The sequence below is a fragment of the Gadus macrocephalus genome, chromosome 4 (assembly GCF_031168955.1).
Source record: "Gadus macrocephalus chromosome 4, ASM3116895v1".
Lineage (NCBI taxonomy): Eukaryota > Metazoa > Chordata > Actinopteri > Gadiformes > Gadidae > Gadus > Gadus macrocephalus.
Window position 1 is genome coordinate 23,454,306 of NC_082385.1, and position 27,739 is coordinate 23,482,044.

Consider the following 27,739-nt stretch of genomic DNA (forward strand, 5'->3'; position numbering starts at 1 on the left):
AGACGAATTCCCTGCTGACCGTCTGGGGTGGCTGTGCAGAGCGCTAAACACTACGATCGCCGGTTGCGATTCACTTTTCCGGGATTTATCTACATAGAACAACCCAGATTTTCCATGTGTGGTAATGCTGCAACATGCTCATCCGTAAGGTAACCAATCACAACGGAGTGGGGTTGGCAGGAGGGGGGCGAGGGAGCGGAGAAGGACAAAGCCGAGTGTTGACAGAGAGAATGCTGAAAGCGCCCAGATGAGAGGAAGTTTCCCGAAAATCTGCATAGTTTCACAGTTTTTTGTGCTGTGATTTGTGTGATGTTGCTCTTTAGGAGTCATTAATAAGAAATTAAGACCAGAAAAGTAGTATAATAGGAGATCTTGAAAGTATATGTAGAGGAGTTACATTCATGGCGAGAGCTAGCGAATATTATCAGCCCACGACATAAAGTCTCAATTATTACCATGGCAACAGTCCACACACACACACACACACACACACTAGGGCTGGGCGATATGGACCAAAAGTCATATCTCGATATCTTCAAGCAGAATATCGATATAAGATAAATATCGATATTTGTCGAGGGGGGGGGGTGGGGGGGGGGCTCCGAGCGCAGATTTGATCTTACTATTTCTACCGTTCGGAATTGAATACAGTTTGATGGTTGAATAAACCGTGGACTAGACACTGCCTCCGCCTCGTATTTGAGAACATTATAATATATAACATCACGGCCAAAAGCTTTGTGCGCCTCCGAAATATTATGAACCGTAACGACTGCGTGGGGGGGGGGCGGACATGACATGATTGTATGTATTCTTTAATATAGGTATTAGTGGGCAACTAACACAGTATTCAAAGACGTTCCCGAAATTCTGCCGTGCAGCCACGGTACCATGCGCTCTGTTTACAGTGGATGTATCGCAATGGCGAGGCGCACATAGCCTTTAGCCGTGTTCTGTAAATATTCTAGAACACACGGGAGGCATGTCGCAGTTCATGTACTTCAGCAAGTCAAAGCCAAAGTTCCTTCTAATTCCTTCTCAACCATGGCTCAGATAACCCCCAATACAGTCTCGTTGTTGAAATACAAGAGACGTCAAAGAACCGACAAGAAACCCTTGCGTTACAGTGTGTGTGTTCACACACACACATGTGGCGCTCGCACGGTCGTGTCTCATTGGCGGGCCAACGTCTCTGGGCGGGCCAGGCAGAGTAAGGGGAGGAGCTTAGATGCTTTGTGACAGACCACCTCCGCCTCGTATTTGAGAACATTATAATATATAATATCACGGCCAAAAGCTGTGTGCACCTCCGGAATATTATGGACAGAATTGCAACCCTTTGGTTGCGACAGTTTTTAAGCACTCTCCACAAATTACGTGATTTTGTAATTCGTCAGACAACTTATATCCAAACCATCCATACTATGGAGCCGTTGGTCTTTCGCTTGCAATCAAGCTCCTCGGAGCTGCTTGTGCAGGCGGACTCCATAGCTGTGTTCGAAATCGTTCCCTATCACGGATATAGTGCACTATATAGGGTGCTCGCCATTTTGTAGTGGTGTTCGAATTCTCAGTGGTTAATTTCATGCACAATATAGTGCACTTAAAATACCCAATGAATAGTGAACGATTTCGAACACGGCTCATGTTTCAAAAAGTGACGTGAGTCAGTGGAGGGGGGGGGGCAGGCAGAGACTGTGTGTGTGAGCCGGAGGCAGAGCGGGAGAGACATAAGCAGAGTTACGAAATAGCAGGCGGCAGGCGCGGTTCGAAACTGGTGTTATTTGGAACAAATGTGCTGTAATTTCAACGCAAATTAAATTATATCGACGATATGGTCTCGTTTCATATCGCATTTGAAAAAATATCGATATATTTTAAATATCGATATATCGCCCAGCCCTAACACACACACACACACACACACACACACACACACACACACACACACACACACACACACACACACACACACACACACACACACACACACACACACACACACACACACTCTATGGATTTAGTGGATGTATGCGCCTTACGTCAAGGGCACTGACCCTGTAGACCTCCTCGATCACCCCCCTTCCCCCGACCTCGTCCCCCCCATCCGCGGGCTCCAGGGCGGGGCTCCCCTCAGCTCAATGTCAAAGACGCACTGCAGAGTCTGCAGAAACCCGGTGCCCCCCCCTCCTAATAGCAATTCACCCGACGTACGCAGAAGACCTCCGCCCAATACAAGTCAACCTGTGGCGGTGTCACGTTAAAATTGTACCGGGGGCGAAAATTGTACCGGCCTACGTCATCAGTTGTTGACAACTTGACAACTGATTTGATTGGGTTGTCCATTGCCGGGCAGGTTTCAAAAACCATTCGCGCTTATGTTGCCGAACACCAAATAACATAATACAGATAACGGATCGCTAGATAACACTTGTTTTTACTTCATATTTGTATTGTATTGAATTGTTTAATCGAATTTAGCTAGTAAACTGAGTGTTTAAAGCATGAACAAGCCTGAAAGTTTGCGAATGTTCAAGAACCTTCCTACGTCATTCGACGCGATAGCCCGTTGCCAGGCAACAGATGATCGCGTCGTCTGTTGCCAGGCAGGTTTGGAATTTGTCAACAACTGATGACGTAGGCCGGTACAATTTTCGCCCCCGGTACAATTTTAACGTGACAGCGGCACAATGCTGACACACACACACACACACACACACACACACACACACACACACACACACACACACACACACACACACACACACACACACACACACACACACACACACACACAATGAGGTGCAGGGTGGGCCGTCATGGACTGTAGGTCATTTAAGACCTGAGGAGTTTCACCCGTGGTACAGAAAACACTTGAGAGACGTCACTTACTGTGTGTGCTTCAGGGTCTCTCGTTTATCATCCCTAAAGACCTTCGATTCCTTCCCTTGATTGCAATTCTAAAACTGGTGAACAGCCCAGTGAGTACATGGCCCAGCCGGGACACACACACACACAGCAATTTAAATACCATAGAACTGCTCAAAACCGCTCACGGTCCAATGAAATTGCTCGAGCTTCGCTCATTTGCGCAAAGTTAACCAATGCCGTCACACCGACGCAAGCCATCCCATGATCCTTTGCAGCACTTTTGCACGACCAGTACGAATACATTTGACGAGGAAGTGCAGCATCCGGCGGGGCGACGCTAGACTCGCGCGCGTGCGTGCGTGCGTGTATATAAAGGCATGTTGGATGTGTTTCTAGGCGTCCTCACCCTCTCCTCGGCGTGGCCACGGTCCCTGGTGGGGGTGAGGCCGTCGGGCTGGTCGGGGGCGCTGCGCAGCGGCAGGTGCTTCTTGAGCGTGGGCTCCAAGCTGAGGGTGGTGTAGCCCACGTGCTCGTAGATGGGGTTGATGGTCATCTTGGCGATGTACTCCGCCGCCTGACGGGGGAGGAGGAGGAGGAGGAAGAAGAGGGTGAGGAAGAAGAGGATGAAGAGGCAGAGATGAGAGGGGGGGAGAAGAAGGATAGTGGTGGAGGGAGAAGGGAGGGAGAGAGGGGTGGAGGAGGATTAGGAGGAAGAGGGTGGGGCGGAGAAGGAGGAGGGAGGAGAGGAGGGAGAAGGGAGGGAAGAGAGGTTAGAAAGGGGTGAGGGGGGAGGGGAGGGAGAGGAGGATAGGTACGAGAAGGGAGGAGAGGGGGGGTGAGGTGGGAAAGGAGATGGGGAATTGGGTTGGAAGAGGAGAGTTGGGAGGGGGGAGGGTGGAGAGGGATGGGTGATTTGTTTGTTAAAGAGCCATATGTTAGGTTAAGTGGGTGCAAACAAGCTGCTGACACACCCTAGACATGCATGACTGTTGGTGTTGCATTTGAATGAGAGTTTTACCTCAGATTTTCTACCATTGATTTCATGGTATTTAAGAAACTGTTGAGAAAGCTCTGACTTTGCAACTTAAAAAAACGACACTGACCTCCTTATGCTATTAATTATTATATGTATTGTCAAACACATTAGTCAGTGTATATGAGGTAGACATTTTCCGAAGGATTCTGAATGTTTCAAAGGATTCCCATTCAGTCGGTTTGCTTTCCTGACTAAATCTAATCAAAAAGGTACTTAGTCAATTGCTGGTCTCTGTAGCAGAATGACTCCTCGTTAGTATAGTGGTCAGTAACCCCGCCTGTCATGCGGGATACTGGGGTTCAATTCCCCGACAGGGAAACTTTACATTTTTACTCACTGCTACAGCAGTATTATTACTACCTGTATGGCGACTATCGAACCACTTATTTAGTCACCGAGAGGCTAGATCGGGAAAATATGTTTTTGCCAGACGCGCTGCTTGTTCCAAGAATCACTTAAAAATGGGTACTGTGTTTTGTTGGTTTTATTAGAGATAAGTTAAAAACGTTCCATAGTAGCATAGTCCTAAAGTGATCGGTGCTAAAGTGCGTTAAATGTTAATAGATTGTGCGGTCAGCAAAGTTGGACTTCCCCCGTCCACCCCCTCTCATCTCAAACATTTCATTCAAGCCCCACCCGCGCGTGAACAGCTGACTTTTACCACTGATCCTGACTGACGTAGCCCCAACACCACGTGACCTGTCAGTCTGCCTATACCTGTCACCAACACTACCTGTAATTAAACACTGGAGCAACATTCTTGACAACTTTGACTTTAAACTAACATAATATCCATTTACTGTTTCGTTGCGTTATTGCCGTCATATTATTAGCATAGCATTGTTTAAGAGAACTGTTTGGCCAATTTAGGATGCTACATGAATTTAAGGAGCCGCCACGGTAGAAAGCCAAACCTTCGATGTAGCTACACTGCCTTATCCATCTCTGGAAACTAGCTAAACTGTTCAGAGTTCCCCTGGACTCTGCATAGCCACCCCATCCCATCCCTCTTACGCAGTTATTGTATGTTGTACGTCCTGGCACTTAATGTACACACTTATTGTATGTTCTACCACCTTGCACTTAAGAATAGTACTTAGTTGTGTAGCATCTTATCCAAGCTATCTTTGTTGTATACAGGGAATGGGTTAACCTAGCGATTGTTAGTGCTTGGCACTTAGTTGAATGACAGTGGCGGCTCGCCTATAGAGGGCGCTGGGGCGCCACCCTCCCGCCGACCGGACATCTTTTCTTTTTTAAATATATTTATATATTTTTTTTAAATAATCTACTCATTTTGAGAATTAATCTATTTTAATTGCATTAAAATAGATTAATGCATTAAAATAGAATAATGCATTTACTTTAGAATATCTTTTGAATCCCCCATCATTAAATCTTCATTCACTTACATGTTCAACGTTCATTTTGGTGAAGTAGATGTCTTCCGTGGGGCGCAGTTTGCTCAGCCCCACCTGCCTGAATTATTAGCCAATGGTTCCCCCGTTGCTAGGCAGAATAGTACATAATTTCGCCAATCAGCGTCGTCGAATTGTATGGCTTTGGGGCGCTCAAGATATAGCCCCAAGCGCAGTGCACCGTCCACTGCGCGTAACCGCGCATTTGCCATTACCTCAGAGATCAGCAAGATGGCGACTTTCAGTACTGCTACCACTGTTTCCCTGTGAGTTCAGCTAGCCCCAAATTCAGTTAAGTCTTTGCTTATAAATCCCCTCGAAAGAAGAACATTTGCAGAAAAATTGCAAGTAAAAGAACTCGGAGCAGAAAAGCCAGAAGTGAACATGACCCAACAAGCAAGAGAAAAGGATAGAGCCTACAAGAGAAGTTTTTCCAGAGTTTGGTTCAGGCTTGGCTAACTAGCTGTGGGTATGCCAATGCAATTTTTTGCTTTCCTTGTAGGGCTGCACGATTCAGGTAAAAATGTGAATCACGATTTTTTTTATTTGAATCGATATCACGATTTTCTGCCACGATTTTTTTCTCACAGATAACAAAAACCTTTTTTTTTTCTTTTTCTTTTTTTTTAATTGCACGCATGAACCATGACAACAAAAAAGTGCAGTATCAAAAACGAGTATACTGTACCAACTTTAACATAAATAAGCATCAATAAAACACAAATCTTTTCTTTGGAACATAGGCCTCTCATATGACCCTATATGTGACCCTGAACATGGCACTTAAAGATTCCTGGCCAGAAACACAAGTCTGTCCACATGCTCTGGCTTTAGTGATGCACGGTGGCATGTCACAATGTTGCCCCCTGTACTGAACAGCCGCTCAGAAGGTGAGCTGGTAACTGGAATGCATAGGTATTTCTTCACCAACACAGACAACCGTGGATATACAGATCTATTTTGCCCCCACCAGATTAAGGGGTCATCTTCACTGTCGATCTTGCATCCCAGAAGATATGCCTCCAGCTCTGTGGACACTGCTTGCTCTAGAGAAGAGGACTCGTCATTGCCTTGTGCTGTTTTGATGAAACTTCCAAGGGTCTTTCGGCCCTTCTTCATGGGGGGTGCTGGGGAGGCATTTGGCTGGAAAATAATTAATAATCCAATCAATATTAAGTAACATAATATCACAACAGTTCAGGACAGGACAATTGTATTGAAATGTGGAAATGATCTTACCATAACTACAGTTATGCCAGTCATCTCGTCTGTCAGCCTTGCTCTAACAGTGGCTTTCTTCTCCTCACTGATGTAGTTCATCTTGAACCTAGGAACGAGGGTTGTGGCCATGTCGAGTAGATCCTGAGTTTGGGGATCACTGTACTTCTCTTGTAGATATATTTCAGGATGTTTGACTTCACTGATTTTGTGAATTGTGTGTCATCATCTTGCACAGCCAAAACAGAGATTTCAAAAAGGTGGAGAACCGGCTTCACAGAGGATATGCTGACATATAGTTCTCCAGAGAGCGCATCGGTGAATTCAGCCAGAGGACTTAGGGTGTTGTTCATTGCCTCAATGACTTCTATGTCCTGCCATGTAGGCACTAGATGTCTACGTTTTCGATCATTGAGGATCTGTGAGATGGCTGGAAGCTGTTCCAGGATCCTCTGAATCATCTCTTGTCTCGATCCCCATCTTGTTGGGCACTCAGTTTTCAGTTGATGCTCAGGGAGTTTGAACTCTTTCTGGGCAATGGCAAGGTTTCTCCTCCGTAGCCAGCTGTGACTGAAAGTGCTCACAATCTTTCTGCAAAGGCCTGTGACACGGTCAATTCGTGGATCTTTCACAGCATTTTCTAAAAGAAAAATACAACAAATCGGAATGAGTACAACGCAAGCCATTAGTCTGTAGTATCACGATTCACGAATAACATTATTTATGCAATCATTATATCAAATTAACGCATTAATTTTGATTAATTAATCACTAATTAATCAAATAAATAACAAATTAAATGAACACAGATGAATCGCACCTCTATAGAGCTATAGAGTCAAAACAAAGTATTGTATATATTTTTTAGCATTCATTGAATTACATATCTGCCATAATTTTTTTGAATTCGTTTATTTTGACATACTTTCTTGCAAAAATTGTAAGCATGTGATTAATTTAGATTAATTAATCACAGAGCCTGTAATTCATTTGATTCTTTTTTTTGATCGCTTGACAGCCCTAATTATTATTAGTATTAGATTAACTAGAGTAGCAACAAGTAGTAGAACAAGTAGAGTAACAACTCACCAATTGCCAGATGTAGCTTATGGCCAAAACATTGGAGTCTGGTCCAGTGGTTGATGGAGATAGCCTTCACTATGTTTGATCCATTGTCTGTAGTTATACATGCTATTGTATCCTCTTCCAAACTCCAAGATGCTAGGGCATCCTTCAGTCCCTGTGCCAAGATCTCACCTTTGTGGTCGTCAGGGAAATAAGCAGTCTGTAGGCACTTGCTTCTCATGGTGTAATCAATCAGTCGCTATGAAGTGGACAGTTAGGCTCAGGTTCGGTTCCATGGTTCGGCTGGACCATAAATCAGTCGTTGCTGCAAAATAATCTGCTTCTTGTACTTCTGCCTCGACCGCAGCCCGCACATTTTTAGTTGCGGGACGGAATTGTGTAGCGTTTGTCCAATGTATGGATCATCTTTTGAAAGCCGTCACGTGCTACGGTGTTTATTGGAACCATATCCTTTGCCAGATGGTAAGCAATTGCGTCCATTATTTCCTTACTCCTACTGGAGTTATGTGGGTATGGGGTTGCCTTGTGCAAGGTGTCAGTAATGGATGTCTGTGTTGTTGTTGGACGACTTTCAGACTTCTTCTTGCCTTGTACAGCTTCATCATATGGCACTTTGTGGTGACGATTGAGGTGCTGGTATAGATTAGTCGTGTTACTTTGCGGTGCTGCAACGATCGCAAAGCATGTCTTGCAAATCACTCTCGACTGACTCTCGTCGTTTTGCTTAAAGCCGAAATACTTCCACACCACCGAATGCGAGCCTTTTTTTGGAATGAGTTCTCTTTGTGTCTGAGAGGTTGGCTGATTCGCGCCGCTAGTAGCTGGGTCTTCATCATCAACATCCATTTTGTCTTCACTGTTTATCTCATGTCGCACTCGCACTAGCTAGCTTTCCGAACTACTGCGCTCTCCGCTGCGCAACGAGTGAAACACGTGACTAAAAGGCGCTCCGTCGTTGGCTGAGGGTGAAGCCCTTCTCAGAACCTAGAAGGGAGGGCGCGCTTGGGAGTGCTTTTAAACCATGGACCTATTGTTTTAAGCTCATAAAAAAAAGAGAATCGAATTAATTGATTAATTGAAAACTCAATTCGACACGGGGGTGAATCGAGATCGCGATTTTATAACGATTTGTCGTGCAGCCCTATTTCCTTGTATACTTTTTAAAATAAGTGCGTGTGATAGTTTGTGGACACAGACAGGGTTGACAGACCGGAAACATCTGTCAGAACGGATAAAAAAAACACAAGCGAGCAAGAGTGCATATTAACAACTGTGTGAAGCTAGCCATGCTAGAGGTAAGCAACTTCTATTTATTCCACTAGCCTATATGTATTTCCCTTGAGATGGACACTGGTTGCAGACCCTCACAACCTCCCCCCACCCCTTTCAAGTGTACTGTATATAGTTCTCTGCAAACCTATGGCGGGACCAGGCCTTCATTGTGCATATTGTATATAGTCCTCTGTAAACCTATTCAGTGTACAGACTGTATATAGTTCTCTGCAAACCTATGGTTGCTTCAGGCCTTCAGTGTTCATATTGTATATAGTCCTTTGCAAACCTATTCAGTGTACATACTGTTTATAGTCCTCTGCAAACCTATGGTGGCATCAGGCCTTCAGTGTGCATATTGTACTGTATGTAGTCCTCTGCAAACCTATGTTGGTATCATGCCTTAAGTGTGTCTTCAACAACCACACACAAAAGTTGGCACATTTACATGAATCTTGTGGAATTCATATTTCATTGTATTTGTCTAAATGCATACTAATGCAGACTGTAGATATATTTATGAGTGACGTTTACCAACACAATTGCTTGGCCGTAACACACTCACCCATTATCTCTATCTCTCTCTCTCTCTATCTCTCACTCACACAGAGAGAGAGAGAGAGAATGTTACCTTGTGTGTAATTCAAAGTTATTGTTGATGTATCTGCACTCTTAATGTTGCTGATTTCTACAAGGCAAAAAATTAACTTAAAACTTAGTTCCCTGGCCCCATTCGTCTTTGTAAGTAAATGTTCTTTTTTTGCCTTTACTATTTTGTCAGAATGCACCAGAATGCTTTGTTTGTTTGTGAAAATCACAAAAAAATCTTGTGGGGGAGGATTCCCCCAGACCCCCTTCAGGGGTTTGGAATGCAAACGTTCAGCCTCCCCTCAGATAAATTCCACCAGCCGCCACTGTTGAATGAACATCCACGCACAGGGTCCAAAATGTGTCCCACCATCAAAAGCAACTCTTATGCAATGTAAGCCAGAATTAAATGGTAAAATGTATCCAACAGTAGTATCGAGTATCGCTTATAGCAGGTGTTCACTTTGTATGACACACACACACACACCTTTGTCTCGATGTAGAGCGTGATCAGGCCGTCGGTGACCAAGTCATGGATGGACTCGAACCTCTTCTCGGCGACAAAGTGCTTCCCATCGTGGTACAGACGGAAGTTTTTGGTCTGGTTCCTGAACCTAGAATCAGAGGAGTGCAAGTCGATATTAATGATCAAATAATAACCATAATAATTTATGTTTTTTTATTTTATATTTCTTTGTTTTATTATGGAAATCAGTGTTCACAGAGAATACATGTTTGAATACAGTACATCATAATATACACTGATAATAATAGTAATACAATACTATTACGTCTTGTGATGGCCATAATAAGGATCAAGGATGAAATAGGGTTACTTATTTTGGAGCCCAATTAATTCCAAGTGTGTTTTGAGCATGGAAAACACATTGACTGTGGAGTTCAATGCTCTTGCTAACTCCGACCAATTCCTAATTCCATTGAGACTAAAATTGTGTTTTCCCACAATTCACGACCATCTCTCTGCGTATTGAAAGGACCTGAAGAAAAGAAACCAGCATAATGCTTGTGATGGAAAATCTACATGTTACATTTTTGGTCTATCTATGAACTTAAGTTTTGTTACTATTTTGTGTGATGCATATATTGCCTGCCTTCTGCTCTCCTTTTGGGTCATTTAAAGTGTGAACGTTCGAGGGTCGTGTGATGCATTTTATTGCCTGCCTGTTCCTATCTTTTCGTGTGTTGTAAATCATCTTCCATGCAATCCTTTGATGTATGGGCCTGTTCCTCGACCCCCTGGCTAGCGTCAACGAAGCCAGAGGGTTAGATGGCACGGCCACCACCCCCTCCAATGGCATCCAGGGCAGCTTCAGTTGTAAAGATAACCATCTGGTACACAAAGGCTTTTGGTTTATTGGGGGACACACCCCCTCCAGAAGCCAACCGAAGTGAATAAGAACTCATTGATTCAAACACTCAGTGGACTTCTCCCCAGCGTACCTTCAGAGAATGAAGTAACACGCAAAGAGAAGCTCCCATCTGAGGCCTCAGATTATTGTAATGTTTGCCTGTTATGTTGTTTGTTGATGCATGTTGTGCATGTGATGTATCTTTGTTCGTACTTTTATTACAAATATATATGATCATTAATTGTCAACAGTATTGTGTGCTTTTTTGCATCTAAATATCTCATCTGTCTTAGACGCAAACTCTGATAGAGAAATTGTCACGACATGCTGCGTGTCATTAACCCAAAAAGTCCAGAGCTGCCGTAGTCTGGCAGCACCCAGAGTGGAACACGGGGCTCTTGGATGATATTTATGGAAGCCAATTAAGGGCAGAGGACAACGAGACAGAGAGAGGGGGAGAGATAATGAGAGAGGTAAAGAGATAATGAGACAGGGACAGAGAGACAGAGAGAGTGGGGGGGGGGGGGGGGTCGAGAGAGACAGAGAGAGCGAGAGCGAGCCAGAGAGAGATAAAGAAAGAAGAGAAGGTTGAGGTCCAGAGAGAGGTAGGAGGTGTAGAGAAAGAAAGAGAGAAAGAAAAAAAGACACATAGAGGGAGGGAGGGACATTAAAAAAAAGAGTTGTAAAACTATGAATAGCCAAGACTGACCCAGAACCAAATGGAACAAATGAGACGAGTGAGAGAGGGACCAATGCTGGGTGCTCCTCCCCACATGTGTCCTGCTGTCTGATCCCCGACCTCCAGGCAAATGGGACTGGATTGCTGAGTGAAGGAAGGCACGATGCAGCGACTGGGGACTCTTCAGGTTTACCATAACGTATAATCCCCTGATAAGTTTGAATTGATTTTGATTGGTCCATTTAAAAGTAACATCAAGTTACTTTATTAGTCAAATGCACAAAAGCGGTCATAGCTGGCAATGAAAATGTTGTATCCCAAGCTCTCCTTAACAATGGAAATATAAATATATATTAAACATATATACATACATATATACATTGAATATGTGTTGAGGTTCGGGGGGTTGAAGTTATTAGGGTGTTCGGATCCCAGCCAAAGGTACCAGGTTCAATCCCTAATGTTCCCCAGTCTTCCTCCATCTTTAAGCAAGATGCCTTGAGCCAAACCTGTCCCTTCATGATATGCATCTGTATTCACTAGAAGCTACTTTGGATCAAATGTCTCCTAAAAGATTATTAATGAAAGGTGTTCGTGAGCCAAACCAACAGGGAAGTGTTCTTGTTTATAAGACTCTCACACAAACGTCCTCCCCCCCTCTCCTTTCACGAAGCACTCTCCTACCCATGCACCGCACACACTGGGAGTTCACAGTCAGATGTTTCTGAGCAGCTTACCGGCCTACTGCTGTCTTTGACAAACGCTAAACCCTTACACCCCCCCCCCCCTCCCCCCCCACACACACACACACGCGCACACAATCCCTTCAAAGTTCAACCTCCTTTTCTCTAAATAAACCAAATTTGTGTGTTTTTCTCCCAATGGGCACGCCTTCAGTCTCCCTGGTTTGTCAGATAATTTGTTGTGCTAGTGGTTCTATGGCCAGGGCAAAGAGGACAGGAAATAGAGGAGGCAGGGATACCTTGTCTAGTAGCAGTTGTTTGTGACATAGTATTCAATATGGTGGTGAGAGTGTGGAGTTTGATTAAATAAGTTATATAAAATAGGTTTAATAGCCATAAATATATATAATAGGTTATTTTTGAATGCATAATTGCCATACGATTTTCTGTTACTCAGCAATGTTGGCTTCTCCATGAAGAGTACACACACAAGCATGCTAGGTCCTGAGGAGACATAGCATGGATCGTGTATTGGTGATCCAATGCCTGATTATGCTGAGCTTCTTTTTGAGAATGCGCAAAGCAATGCACTATTCAAGGCTCATCACTTGTTTCTGTCACTACTAGTGGTGCAACGGTTCACGAGTTACCCGTGATCCTTACGGATCAACCCTCACGGTTCGGGACGCAAGTGATCGGTGGATCGGCTGATACATTTTTTTTTTTTGCATTCACGTGATCAGCGCATGTTTAGAGGACAATTCAGGTATTAACAACATCATCAAGTATCGTAGCGAAATACAGGCCGTTTCTCAATTCCAAGTACGCGAACCCAGGACTCGCGGACTTGGAAGTTCGTACTTGGCAAGTCCGGACTTCAAGTAAACACATCCGAGCAGGCACGGCGTTATGGGTGGGCCTGACGGACCCAGGACCACCCACTGTTCAACAGGCCCACCCAAAACCTTTCTTAAAAAAAAATAATAATAATATATGTTATATATTTAATTTATTGCACGGCTCTTTTCAATGCTGTGGAACGAAAGTGTCAAAGGGAAGTGTTTTTGCCTCTGAATCACGTCTTTGACATCACTCCGCATGTAGTCAGGTAATTTATCAACCCCAGCGTATTCGGTTGCTAAGCAACGTAAACATCTTATGCAGACTATTTCTCTGCTTATCAACACTACGAATGGTAATTATTGGTATTATTTATAAAAAGACACCTTGTGAAGTTATTTTTTTCGCTTTGGCAATATAGCCGTTTAATAAGCGGCTTTTAATTTGTGCAAAAATTGTCTCAATATGTATTTTTCAATTAAAAAAATGGTGGTTAAGTCTAGGTTGATGTTTCAGCACGAGTTCAGCAGACAGTTACAGACACACTAGCTAAAGCCTCCAAGTGATCTGAAAGTGTAAACATTTTTCCAGTAAAGGACAATGTTGAAGCCGTCGTTGTTTAGGTAGCCTACCTTAAACGTACACGAACGGTCTCGGAGTCATCACTGCAACCAGGAGATGAGCTGAGATTCACAACACTTACATCTTCTTCTCTGCCACCCCAGGATGCTAGCGCGACTGGCGCCGATTCTATCGCCTCTGCCTCTAACCCTCGATATAAATGACACCACTTCGGCTACTAAAGTGAACTCTCTCAATGATACAGGAAAGCGCTTCCAGATAACCATATCAGAGTCGGAGCTCGCAGTGTTTGTGCAACTCATAGAGAGGAAGAAAAACAAAGAACATCTCAAAAGTATTCTTGAAGTGAGGGACATATGCAATGAGGACGTTTTCCCGAATATCCATGCTTTCTTAAAAGCTCTGATTACACGACCAATGACTTCCTGTTCAGTTGAACTAGGGCTGGGCGATATATCGATATTTAAAATATATCGATATTTTTTCAAACGCGATATGAAACGAGACCATATCGATATAATTTAATTTCCAGTTTCGAACCACGCCTGCCGCCTGCTATTTCGTAACTCCACTGACTCACGTCACTTTTTGAAATCGCGAAACATGAGCCGTGTTCGAAATCGTTCACTATTCATTGGGTATTTTAAGTGCACTATATTGTGCATGAAATTAACCACTGAGAATTCGAACACCACTACAAAATGGCGAGCACCCTATATAGTGCACTATATCCGTGATAGGGAGCGATTTCGAACACAGCTATGGAGTCCGCCTGCACAAGCAGCTCAGAGGAGCTTGTTTGCAAGCGAAAGACCAATGGCTCCATAGTATGGAAATGGTTTGGATATAAGGTGCCTGACGAATTACAAAATCACGTAATTTGTAGAGAGTGCTTAAAAACTGTCGCAACCAAAGGGTTGCAATTCAGTTCATAATATTCCGGAGGTGCACACAGCTTTTGCCCGTGATATTATAATGTTCTCAAATACGAGGCGGAGGCAGTGTCTAGTCCACGGTTTATTCAACCATCAAACTGTATTCAATTCTGAACGGTAGGAATAGTAATTGTAAATCGAAACTGTAGCGAGGTATTAGGGCCTGACCGATATTGATTTTTGAGTGCCGATGCCGATTATTTTCAGAGAAAAATTACGATTACGATTTAATCGGCAGATTAAAAACAAAACAAAGCATATAAAACATAGTTTTTGATACCTTAAATATACTTTAAACACTTTTGACGAATATGTGAATTGAATGCAGAACCTTTGAGTGTTTTAGAATACATTTACAGTCAAAAATGAGTTTAATGTAAAATGTAAAATAAATAACTAACTCCCAATGTGCTGCGCTCGTGAGCAGTGACTAACACGTGCGTGCTGGTATGGTCTCACCGTTAGAGTCTACAGTATAACAAATTAACATGGCCTGGGACCTAAAGAAAAACAGGCACAACATGCTCAAACAACGCGTCTTGTGTACATTGGTGAGGTGAGCGCGCAGCTGCCTGAGCGAGCGTGCTTTCATGTTGTACGGTAAAATTCAATCTCCTCTTTTTTACTCCAGCTAAAGTTGTTAGTTAGCAAGGCGAGTAGGAGCGCAATCTGCAGGATACTAAGCGCAATAACATTTCTAATCGGCGTCTTTTTGCCAGATGATGATTATTTTGAAAAAAGGCTATAATCGGCCGATTAAATCGGCAGGCCGATGAATCGGTCGCAGTGTTTCCCATACATAGACCATTGTGTGGTGCGGCGCCACAGAATCAACATCGAGCGCCACGAATTGATTCTGTCATTTTTTTAATTTTTTTTTACATAAATTTTTTTTTAATAACGCGATTTGGAAATCTAAAAATCGTTCCGTCCATTCATCTCTGCATAGCACTCGTTCTCCCTGTCATTCTCACACACACACAACGAGAACGACGATGCTAACACATGAACCCACCGATGTCACCCACCCCCCCCCACCCCCACGTGTGTGTGAAAACACACACTGTAACGCAAGTGTTTCTTGTCGGTTCTTTGACGTCTCTTGTATTTCCACAACAACAATTTGACATTTGAGAGAGAGCTTACAGTAACTCTTGACATTTTCAAGACATTGTTTTTGAAATGCAGCAAAATAAATGTTGATATTGATGCTTGCTCTGATTTGCGTTAAAGGGCTGTTAATCTTCTGACTTCGGATGACCGTGAATTGGCGGTAGACTTGTATTAGTTATTATCTTGTAGTAGCCTACATTTGAATGCATGTTCTTGTATAATAAGCCAAGCTCAGTCAGTCTGTTGTGATATCGAAATATTGTTGAAAACTTAAACAATTCAACAGAATTATGAAATAGTCGGCCTGATGTTAAACGAGCAGAACTAAACTACGAGGGAAATATTCGATTCCTCGATTATTTTGTCGATTAATCGATGAATCGAATATAAAAAAAATATATATATATATTGGAATTGCCGCATCTTTATTAAAAAACTGAACATTACTTCAAATTCACAGTGCAGACTGAAGAGTAAAAACACCAGGTTATTGCTCCAACGTCCCGGAACTATTAAAAGTAATATTAAATAATAAATAATAAAGATTAGAAGGAGAAAGGGATTGTTGACCGCGGTCGTCTCCCGCCGGAGCCTCGCTGCCGATGGACCACCGCCTCGGCTTCAGGAGGCGGTGATTAGCGCTGACCGCTGCCGAGGCAGCGGGAAGCAGGGCTCAAGCGGGATACATTCGCGGCCAACAATCCCTTTCTCCTCCATGTTGTGGTTCATGTACTTCAGGGAGTCAAAGCCAAAGTTCCTTTCCCCCAATTCATTCTCAACCATGGCTGAGATAACCCCCACTACGAGTCTCGTTGTAGAAATACCAGAGACGAGAGTCCGACGTGTTATGCGCCATCACACCAACAGCAGAACGGTTATCCAAATAACAAGGAAGTGTACAACACTTGCGTTACAGTCCTGGAGCTCTATATCTAAATAATATCATATAATACATAGATATCTATATCAAATAATACATATTATCACGGCCAAAAGCTGTGTGCACGTCCAGACGAAATAATGAATCACAAAGGACTTCGTCGGGTTCTCCGACGTCTCTGGTTCTTCCACTTCCACATCAATCTGAAGTAGACGCGGTCGTTTGAGATTCATAATAGCCTATCGTCTGGAGGCTCACACAGCTTTTGGCCGTGATAATATATATTATATATTATATGATATAGATATCTATTAGAGCCCGACCGATATAGGATTTTTAAGGCCGATACCGATACGAATATTTTGTGATTTAAAAATCCGATATGCCGATATATCGGCCGATATATATTTAAAAAGAAAATCCAGAAACGCGCAACAAAACAAACAGATTTCCCTAACATTGGTTATTTGTAGTTATCCTTTAAATCCTTTTCACTCTCAGCTAACACGTAACAACAGCAAAACTGGACATGGTAGTCATGAATTAAGTCATGCTTATCGACTTTAGAGAATTGATGGGGATGTTCTTTTAATTGTTATTCAAGCAATGTATGTCTCGTGACAGTTGCCAACTTACCATGAACACACTTGCACACATGAGCTGTGTTCGAAATCATTCCCTATTCACTCCCTCACTATTCCCTATATAGTGTTTATGATATAGTGCACTATATAGGGAACGAACAAACGAGAATTCGGACACTACGCTGAACATTTCTAAGCGTCATTTGCGTCAGTAAATGCGCCGGGTATTTGTGTGACGCAGACAGATGCTCCCACATCATGTAAACAAACCGGGCACTCCCGAGGAAAGCTGGAGCTTGTATTGATGTTGAATGCTACATTTCCTTGATCAAGTTTTTTAATTAATTTTGAATGTTACATTTTCTATGTTAACTCCCAATTAAATTGGGAGTTAACTCCATCATTAAATCATTAAATGTATTAGTTTTCGCGGTTATTCAGCTTCTTCTTCTCCTCCGGAAGAACACTACCGCATTGCATTGTGGTATACGGAGTAACATGTAGGGAACATCGTATGTACACTCACATTTTAGGGAATTTAAGTGCACTAAATAGTGCATGAAATTAACCACTGAGAATTCGAACACCACTACAAAATGGCGAGCACCCTATATAGTGCACTATATCCGTGATAGGGAATTATTTCGAACACAGCTATGAACAACACCGATGATCTCCGTCGATCTCCGTCATTCACTCTGCCTGAATCATTTTTTATTTTTTTTATATTCATTTATCGGCCATTATAAATGCCGATACCGAATAGTTTGAAAAATGCCTAATATCGGCCGATAATATCGGCCTGCCGATATATCGATCGGGCTCTAATATCTATGTATAATATGGGTTTCTAAGAGCCATTGCGATACATCCACCGTAAAGAGAGCGCATGGTACCGTGGCTAGAAGCTGCTCAGGGCCAGGTGATAATATATATTATATATTATATGATATAGATATCTATGTATAATATGGGTTTCCACGAGCCATTGCGATACATCCACCGTAAACAGAGCGCATGGTACTGTGGCTACAAGCTGCTCAGGGCCACACCCCCACCCCCCTCCTTGACCTGCCTTGACACGCCCACCGAAACAGCGCATTTGGGGGAAGCTCAATGTGCGACTGGTTCGGAGTGGCTGTAACTCTGCACCACGGCTGAATTTAAATACTGTGTTTGTGGCCCACTAATACCTATATTAAAGCATCCATAAAATAGCATGGCATGGGATCTTTAAAACAGGAATGTGAAATGCATCCTGGGATATTTAACGGTCCCAAGTCCACACAAGTCACCATCGATGCAGGTTCGGGGTGTTTCCCAATGTCAAGGAAGCATGCTCAACGGCCGCCCTTTTAAGGACGCTACGTCATAGAACGCCGACAAGCACTGTTCCAATGTTGAGGACACTCGAAAGCCGCGCCATTTTCGCGTCCTTTGTTTTTCATAAATAGGTATACATTATTTATGTATACCTATTTATGTTTGTGTTTAATCTTTTTTTTTAGGGTCAGCCCAGCAAACTGAGGCTTTTGTGCACCTTAGGGTGGCGCACAAACATACAGCACTCGAGCTAGCACTCTAGTCTCATCTTCATAGGACGCGACTAGCAAGGACGCGTCCTAGCAAGGCTGCAGCCTTCACATTGGGAAACAGCCTTGATATTTCGGCCAATTTAAGAACGCATCAAGAACACTTCAGGGTTTTACGACAGTACTTGGCCTGATGCGTACTTTGAATTGGAATAGTACTTTGGCTACGACTGATGACGTTTCACAAGAACGCAAGCACACAAGTACAGAAAAGAACGCGAATTGAGAAACGGCCACACTCTCTGTTTGTGTTTTATTTGGCGTTCCGTAAATCCCATTGAAACGGAAACCGGAACCGGAACCGGACATGTTTAAGTTTGGTTGTAGTGTTTTCGCTCGGTTCTCCGTATCAACAGTAGGGCTAGAACTGAGCGAAAAAACTACAACCAACCCCCCTTGCAATGAGTCTTCCAACCGAAATCAATGGTTTTACAAAATGCCAAATAAAACACGAAAGAAACTGTATTTCGCTACCATACTTGTTGACAAAAAAGAAGATGACGATGTCTGCATTGCCTTGGGAGAGTGCAGACTCTAAACTCTCCCGAGGCAATGCAGACATCCTGAATTGTAAATCCAGGGTTAGGGAATAATGCCTCAGATTGCAATTTTTTTAAATATTGACCATGCTTAAAGGAAGCAGGATCATTACCTAATTTTTCTATTTATTTTGTTTTAACACATTTTAAGATTTTATTTAAAGTCACATTTCTCTTGTTATCTTTATTATTGTTGTTGATCCGAAAATGATCCGACCCGTGACTCAAAAACCGTGACACGATCCGAACCGCGAGTTTTGTGATCCGTTGCCCCCCTAGTCACTACCTTAACTGACAACCTCTTCCAATGAATATCCTGAATACAAATTAAATTTCAACTCTTAACTTGGTAGAAGGAATCAACGTGTGCATGTAAACAATGTAGAGCCTGTAAGTTTTGTTAATTGCTTTGAAACTCTTCCTGCATCACAACACACCCCTGTGTGTTGCAGTGCAGTCTTGGAAAGCAAGGCACCGGTATGCTGAGGTTATTCAACCACCAGAGGGTGCGTCATCTGCACCCCCTCAGGAGATGGATTGCATCCATGGCTCACTTGAACAGGACTCCTAGTTAGTATAGTGGTCAGTATCCCCGCCTGTCACGCGGGAGACCAGGGTTCAATTCCCTGACGGGGAGGGTCACATTTTTCTCTCGAACCCATCTAGGGAGACTAGTGTCTTTTTAGTTTCTTCACTTGATCTTCTCTACTACAGAACAAGGCAATATGAATGAATCTCCAGTTATCCACGCACAAGTGGACAGAAGGGCATGTGAATATGCGATCTCCTTTTGGAGGTGATCGGGGACACAAACGTGTAAATCCCAAACATAGATTTCCAACATGAATTAGGTCAATCATTTCTGACTGCATCTCCCGTAGCTTACCTTACTACATGGACCAGCAGTGAACAATCACTCACGATAAATGCACTCATTAACACTATGACCCAACTCTTATCCAATTGTTGAACAACCTTTGGGTGTTACATTTACATTTAGGGCATTAAGCTAACAATAATTACATTTGTCAGAAGAAGGTGAAACAACAATATATCGCTGTAGGTACAGTAAGGATGTTCATAGAACCAAGTGCCAAGCACTAACAATCGCTAGGTTAACCCATTCCCTGTATACAAAAAAGATAGCCAGGGTAAGACGCTACAAACAACTAACCAAGTACTATAACTAAATACAACATATAAAAAGTGTTTACATTAAGTTCCAGGACGTAATAAGTAGGAGGGCAGAGTCTAGGTGAACTTGTGAGTCATGAGTATTTGGTGTTTATTGCGTCATCTCCACCCTGCGAGGGTCAGGCAATGAAACAAAGTAAAGCAGCATTCCTGCTCTACAGTAAGTCTGAATTTCTAGTAAGATCAAAGGCCATGGTAAGAATCACAATGGACGGAAAGTTTAAGGATCAGTATGACATCGACCTTCATCATTTTGTTAGGACCTTGCATACTCGAGAAAAATGTAAATAATAGACGAAAGACTATAGCTGCATTCGGAATTGCATTTACCGTATTTACCGCACTATAAGGTGCACCGGAGTATAAGCCGCAGCAGCTAAATTGAATGATGTTTACATATATAAGCCGCACTGGAGCCCGCCGCTTAAAAATCCATAGATTTAGGAGGTCCCCTAGTGGCCGTTAGCTATAAAATTCAAAGATAAGCCGCACCGTTATATAAGCCGCAGAATCGCAAAATGGGAAAAAAGGCGTGGCTTATAGTCCAAAAATTACGGTAATTGGTCACTCAAATTTACTAAAAAGGTCTGAAAGTCACCCTATCTAACCTATAGAATTGAGTTCATGCCAATGAGGACCTACAAATAACTCCTCATTACTATAGCGGTCAGTATTAGGGATGTCACGATACAAGACATTTAGTAGTCGATACCAATACCAGTGAAATTCCATGATTCTCGATACCCAATTCGATTCCACGGTAAAAAAACAAAAACAATAAATTAGGGCTGTGCGATATATCGAATATACTCGATAATAGAGCCCGACCAGTCGGCTGGCCGGCCGGCTCAGTGTAGCATACAGTGTATCCTAAGCCAATTCAATCGACAAATGAAACATGTAAGCGGACAAACTGCTGGCAGTGATCTGGCAGTTTTTTGGATATTGAGAGGAGGACGTGGAGCAAAACACGCCAATGCATGTAACGTCTTGTCTGATCTGATGTCGTCATGGTTACCAGCTGCACGGCCCCCCAACAGTTACACACACAATCGGAATACAAAGTGCTCCCTCATCTTATGCTACTTCTCTAGCTATAAGTTAGCCTCGTAAAACATCGTTGTTATACCCTACTTCAAGCAATCATAAAGAGTTCACTGGGACGTGTCTGCATGGTTTGTTGGGCAGAGGAGTTATCTGTCGACCCCGGCAAGGCGCTGGGGGTAGAGGGCAGCACACCTACAATTCCTATATAAATTAATTCAATGGGCTCAAATTCATTCAATTAATCACTAACATGGAAATATATAAAATGTTTAGATGGAAACCACCTGGGATGTTAACCAAGAATGGTATACAGTCTGCAGAGATTGTAGTGAAAACATTAAAGGGTAAAAGTGTGATTCATGAGATCCTTTAAAGGAGATTTCAAAATATAGAGATATATATCGTATATCGTGAAATGGAGAAAATGTTTTTTTTCCCATATCGCACACCCCTACAATAAATCCTGTGTAGGGTTAGGGTTAGGGTTAGGGTTAGGGTTAGGGCTACATGCCAGTGGCACTGGCATGTAGCCTTCAAGTAATGAATAAAAATAAATCACATTACAAAAAAGAACAGTGGTAAACGCTATAACGTGCAAACTGAGGCATTATTCATTCTTCTTTATAACATTGACAGTAAATAAAATAAAAAACCTGTGTCCAAAGGAAGCACAGCAGCCCTGGAATTACAACTTAAAATTATTTTTCAAGAAGATGAGGATGTCTGCATTGCCTGGGGAGAGTGTAGAGTCTACACTCTCCCCAGGCAATCCTCATCTTTTTTTTTTTTTTTTTTTTCATCAAAGAGGGGCTGGTTATAGTCTTTTTTTTCTTTACAATCAAACATAGACTACAATCAAACATAAACAGCCCATGTCCATTTCCGGTTCCGGTGCAGTTTCTGTTTCAATGGGATTTACAAAATGCTACATAAAACACGACAGAAACTGTATTTCGCAACGATATTAGGAACATCAACGAACACCACTAACCACTCTGTGATTTGCACATTTCTGAAAACAAACGTTTATGGTCGTTTTAAGGACAGGTTTGTGAATGACCATAGGAGGCCATTCTGAAGCAGGCAGGGGCGATTTGAAATTAGCCAAATACCCCAGACAGGACCAATAGTCAACATTTCGGTGTCAACCACTATATTTCATCCTGGACAAACCAGAAAGGGGGCTCAATGTGCTAAATACAGGAATTGTCCTTTAAACATGCGCTGATCACGTGAATGCACAACTTTATTAGGGTCCGAGCAGTGAAGCTGCTTAGCTCCTATTGTTTCTGTAACGGTTTTTTTTCTCCCTCAAATTCTGTAAAAGTCATACTGCAGCCTATACCGTAAGTCGAAAACTCTTGAAATTGATGGTACTGCACCCAAAGGTGGCGCTATTGTAAGAAATCATGGATTAGGCTTATTTCTCCTCACCAGATTGACCTGGACTCATAATTCTTTCAGAATATTAATCTCTAGAATCAGACGCATTTATAAAACCCTGACCCTAAACATGTATACTTTTCCCACAATTTCATATTAAAGCTAAACATGATAAAAAAAGATTCACAGGCTAAAAAAAGAATCAAAAATTCACCAAAATCGCCACATAAAACCTTTAGACCAAGCCTCACAAAAATCATCGAACAGAATTTGTTTTACTTTATTCCATTTGAGAAATGTTGGCCAATAAAGTGGGAGCAGTTAGCCCATTTTTCTTATATGACCATTTTGTTATTGTATAAAAAAAACATGACTATTATTAGGTGGATACCCAAATTATGATACTGCACCCAAAGGTGGCGCTAATTAAAAAAAATGAACTGAACTAGCCTTATTTCTCCTTACGAGATGGACCTGGACTCATAATTCTTTCATCATACTAATCTCTAAAATCAGATGCACCTTTTTCACCCTGGTCTTCTGCTCTAAATTTTTTTACTTTTCCCACAATTTCATAGAAAAGCCAAACGTCCACAGTCTCAACCCATTTTGCCTAGATTACCATTTTGTTATCGTATAAGTACCATATGGGTATCATTAGGTGAATACCATTAACAGTGTACATTTTCAGATCTGTACTATTTTAAGAAAGCCCTTAATTCTCTTCTGAAATGTGTGCTTGGAGTCTTCCTGCTGTTGTGTGCAGGAGGCGCAGCGCATGCTAGCCGACCAGATACTGAATGTGGAATGTACTAACCCGGACTCTTTGATGATTGTGCATGGTGACTTTGACAAAGGCAACCTCAACCATGAACTACCCAAATTCAAACAGTGAAATGCCCGACCAGAGAGAACAATATTCTGGATCACTGCTACACCACAGTCAGCGGTGCATATCACGCCGACCCCCGTGCTAGACTGGACCTCTCCGACCACGTCATGGTCCACCTAATTCCTTCATACAGGCAGAAACTAAAGCTCTGTAAACCTGTGGTGAGGACTTCAAAGCAGTGGACTCGTACAGCGGTGGCTGTACAGACTAGGATGCTTTCAGGACTGCCACTGTCATGCCAAGTTTGTACTGGCTGCCAAATTTGTACCGGGCGCGTCATCCATACGTAATCCATTCCAAACCTGCCTGGCAACAGATGATCGCGTCGTCCGTTGCCTGGCAACGGACGATCGCGTCGAATGACGTGAAAGGTTCACGAACATTCGCGAACCTTCAAGCTCATTCATTCGCACTTGTCCGTTATCTGTATTGTGGTATTTCGTCCATGACCTGCTCTAAACACTCAGTTTACTTGCTAAATTTGATTCAACAATTAAATACAATACAAATATAAAGTAAAAACAAGTGTTATCTAGCGATCCGTTTTCTGTATTATGTTATTTCATCTTTGGCAACATGAGCGCGAATGTTTTTTGAAACCCGCTTTAAACACTCAGTTTACTAGCTAAATTTGATTAAACAATTAAATACAATACAAATATAAAGTAAAAACAAATGTTATCTAGTGATCCGTTAACTGTATTATGTTATTTCGTCTTTGGCAACATGAGCGCAAATGTTTTTTGAAACCTGCCAGGCAACGGACAACCCTTACGTAATCAGTTGTCCTGTTGACGTGCCCGGTACAAATTTGGCAGCCGGTACAAATTTGGCATGACACCACCAATAGTCTGGTGAATACACAGAGGCTTCGACGTCATACATCAGCTGCTGTGCAGACTGCTGTATTCCATCACACACCAGGGTGAGTTATAACAACGACAAACCCTGGTTCACAGCCTAACTCAGACAGCTTAGGTTGCAAAAGGAGGATGCATTCAGGAGTGGGGATAGAGACAGGTTTAAGAAGTCAAAGTACAGCTTCAGCAAGGCGTTGATAGAAGCCAAACAACACTACTCTGAGAAACTCCAACACCAGTTCTCAGCGAATCTGGTTCTGTCTGGAAGTGGCTCAGACAGATTACATACTACAAACCTAAACCCCCCTACTCAGTCAACATCCTGCAACCTCCTAATGAACTGAACGAGTTCTACTGTCGTGTTGAAAGACCAAGGGACAGTCCTGACACCATCCCACGCGACTCCCTCTCCCATCTCACCAACCCCTCCACCCCCAGCTCAGCAGAAACCTTGGCCTCTACACCTCACACCTCTGGGTCTGTCCCCTCCTCTACCACAGTGACGACTCTGCCTGCATGAGAGGGACGTCAACAAGCTCTTCAAGAGACAAAACCCCCGCAAAGCAGCCGGACCAGATTCTGCCTCACCATCCACCCTAAAGCAGTGCGCTGACCAGCTGTCTCTAGTGTTCACAGAGATCTTCAACACCTCACTGGAGACATGTCATGTGCCAACCTGCTTCAAAGTCTCCACCATCATCCCCGTCCCCAAGAATGCAAGGTCGACAGGACTGAATGACTACAGACCCGTTGCACTGACCTCTGTGGTCATGAAGTCGTTTGAGCGCCTTGTACTGTCCCACCTCAAATCCTTCACCAATCCACTCCTGGACCCACTGCAGTTTGCCTACAGAGCCAACAGGTCTGCAGACGATGCAGTAAACATGGCTCTGCACTACACCCTCCAGCATCTGGACTCCCCAGGAACATATGCCAGAATCCTGTTTGTGGACTTCAGCTCCGCCTTTAATTCTATCCACCCAGCTCTGCTTCAGGACAGGCTCTTCCAGCTCCACGTGCCCGATTCCACCTGCAGGTGGATTCCAGACTTCCTGTCTGACAGGAAGCAGCGTGTGAAGCTGGGGAAACATTTATCTGAATCCCAGACCATCAGCACCGGATCCCCCAAGGCTGTGTTCTTTCCCCTCTGCTCTTCTCCCTGTACACAAACAGCTGCACCTCCAGTCACCAGTCGGTCAAGCTCCTGAAGTTTGCGGACGACACCACGCTCATCGGGCTCATCTCTGGCGGGGATGAGCCTTCAGGTGGGAGATTGACCATCTGGTGACCTGGTGCAGCCAGAACAACCTGGAGCTTAACACTTTAAAAACAGTGGAGATTATTGTGGATTATTGTGGACCCAGCTCCATCCGCCCCCATCATCCTGTGTGGCTCCCCAGTCGACCCTGTGGAGTCTTGCCGCTTTCTGGGCACCATCATCTCCCAGGACCTAAAATGGGAGCTGAATATCAGGTCCCTCACCAAAAAAGGCAAGCAGAGGACGTTCTTCCTGCGCCAGCTGAAGAAGTTCAACCTGCCAAAGACTATGATAGTGCACTTCTACATTGAGTCTATCCTCACCTCATCCATCACTGTCTGGTACACTGCTGCTACGGCTAAGGACAAGAGCAGACTGAAGCGTATCATACGCTCTGCTGAGAAGGTGATTGGCTGCAACCTTCCATCCCTCCAATGACCTGCACAGCTCCAGGGCTCTGAGGCGGGCAGGCAGGATTATGGCCTGTGACCATCATGGTCACAGACTATTTGAAACTCTCCTCTCTGGCAGGAGGTTGCGGTCCATCAGGACAAAAACCTCCTGCCACTTGAACAGTTTCTCCACCACTTCAGTTGGGATCCTTAACAGGTCCCGGAACGCCAACCCCAATGACTGACACTGACTCTGGCACTCATACCCATCACCAATTTGTAAATTCTTAAACATTATTAAGTATCTTTTACTTTAGTCTTTATTCTATTTTATCCTATTTTTTTTTACTTATCACATATGTCCCTGCTTGTTTATATATTGTGTTATATTGTATATATGATAGTGACTGTTTGTTCATTGTCTTAATGTATGCACCTTATTCACCAAGACAAATTCCTTGTTGTGTCAAATAAAATATTCTGATTCTGACATTGTCAGAATGTCTCGCTCACAATCGAAAAATCCGCGACCGACCCGCGCTGTTCCGGCGTCCAACCCGACCCGCACCCATGTCCGACACAGTACATTATTTTTCACCCGTTTCATCCAAATTGTGCGGGTTCCCGAACCCGTGCTGTTTTAGATGCCATAAAGGGCTTTTCACACAGGAGGCGTTTGTCGCGCCTGCTAATGCATTCTCAATGGAGAGGCGAGCGGGCAGAGAGGAGGCGCAGCGTCCTGTCAAGCGGCACGACGACAAGCGGGCGCATTCCCGTGAAACTGTTGTTCCATGCTCGTCGAACACATGCACGCACACGTGGAAAACGTTGGGATAGATGGGAATCACAATAAAATGTCGAACTGAATTTGAAACTGCACATTGTAATTGCTGCATCTATTTTCAAAATATTTATTAGTAATACAGTGTAAATTAGGAGAAATGTGAATATTTGTTTGGCACGTTGATTTATGGTGTGTGCCCCTACAATTTCTGGTTGTGCCCCTACAATTTTTAGTTTGGGGCCACAGTGCTCCCAGTGAAAAATGTTAGTCTGGAGCCCTGTTGGTGATTAAACTGCATCTCCATTAGCCTATCTTACTACATGAACCAGCAGTGAACAATCACTCAAGATGAATGAACTCATTAAGACTTTGGGCCCTATTTTAACGGTCTCTATTTCAAACACAAGTAGCTTTGAGGGCGGTTCTGACGATGTTGCTATTTTACCAGCGGATAAATTACACTTGCGCCCGACGCAAATCTAAAAAGGGTTGGTCTGAAGTAGCCTAATTACCCGTAGGTGTGGTTTGGGCGTAACGTGCAATAAACCAATGAGAGTGACATCTCCCATTCACTTTAAGAGGCTTGAGCGCTTTTGAATCTGACGAGTTGATATTTTGGCGTTTGCAGTCTCCGATGAGACAG

At 43.3% G+C, this 27,739-nt stretch overlaps 1 protein-coding gene across 3 annotated transcripts in view; it reads right to left on the minus strand.

Moving 5' to 3' along the window:
• Window positions 1-2,943: 2,943 nt before the first annotated feature.
• The window catches only part of LOC132456375 (N-chimaerin-like), a 66,608-nt gene continuing 41,812 nt past the window's right edge, over window positions 2,944-27,739 (minus strand). For 2 of the 3 annotated variants that reach the window (XM_060050716.1, XM_060050717.1), the window contains 2 exons: window positions 9,977-10,103; window positions 3,194-3,445 (listed from right to left, as the gene is read on the minus strand). In XM_060050716.1, the coding sequence (XP_059906699.1) occupies window positions 3,209-3,445; window positions 9,977-10,103 (364 nt within the window). In that variant the 3' untranslated portion in view covers window positions 3,194-3,208. Of the gene's footprint in view, window positions 3,446-9,976; window positions 10,104-27,739 lie in introns of all 3 variants that reach the window. The other variant, XM_060050718.1, reaches the window with a different exon arrangement.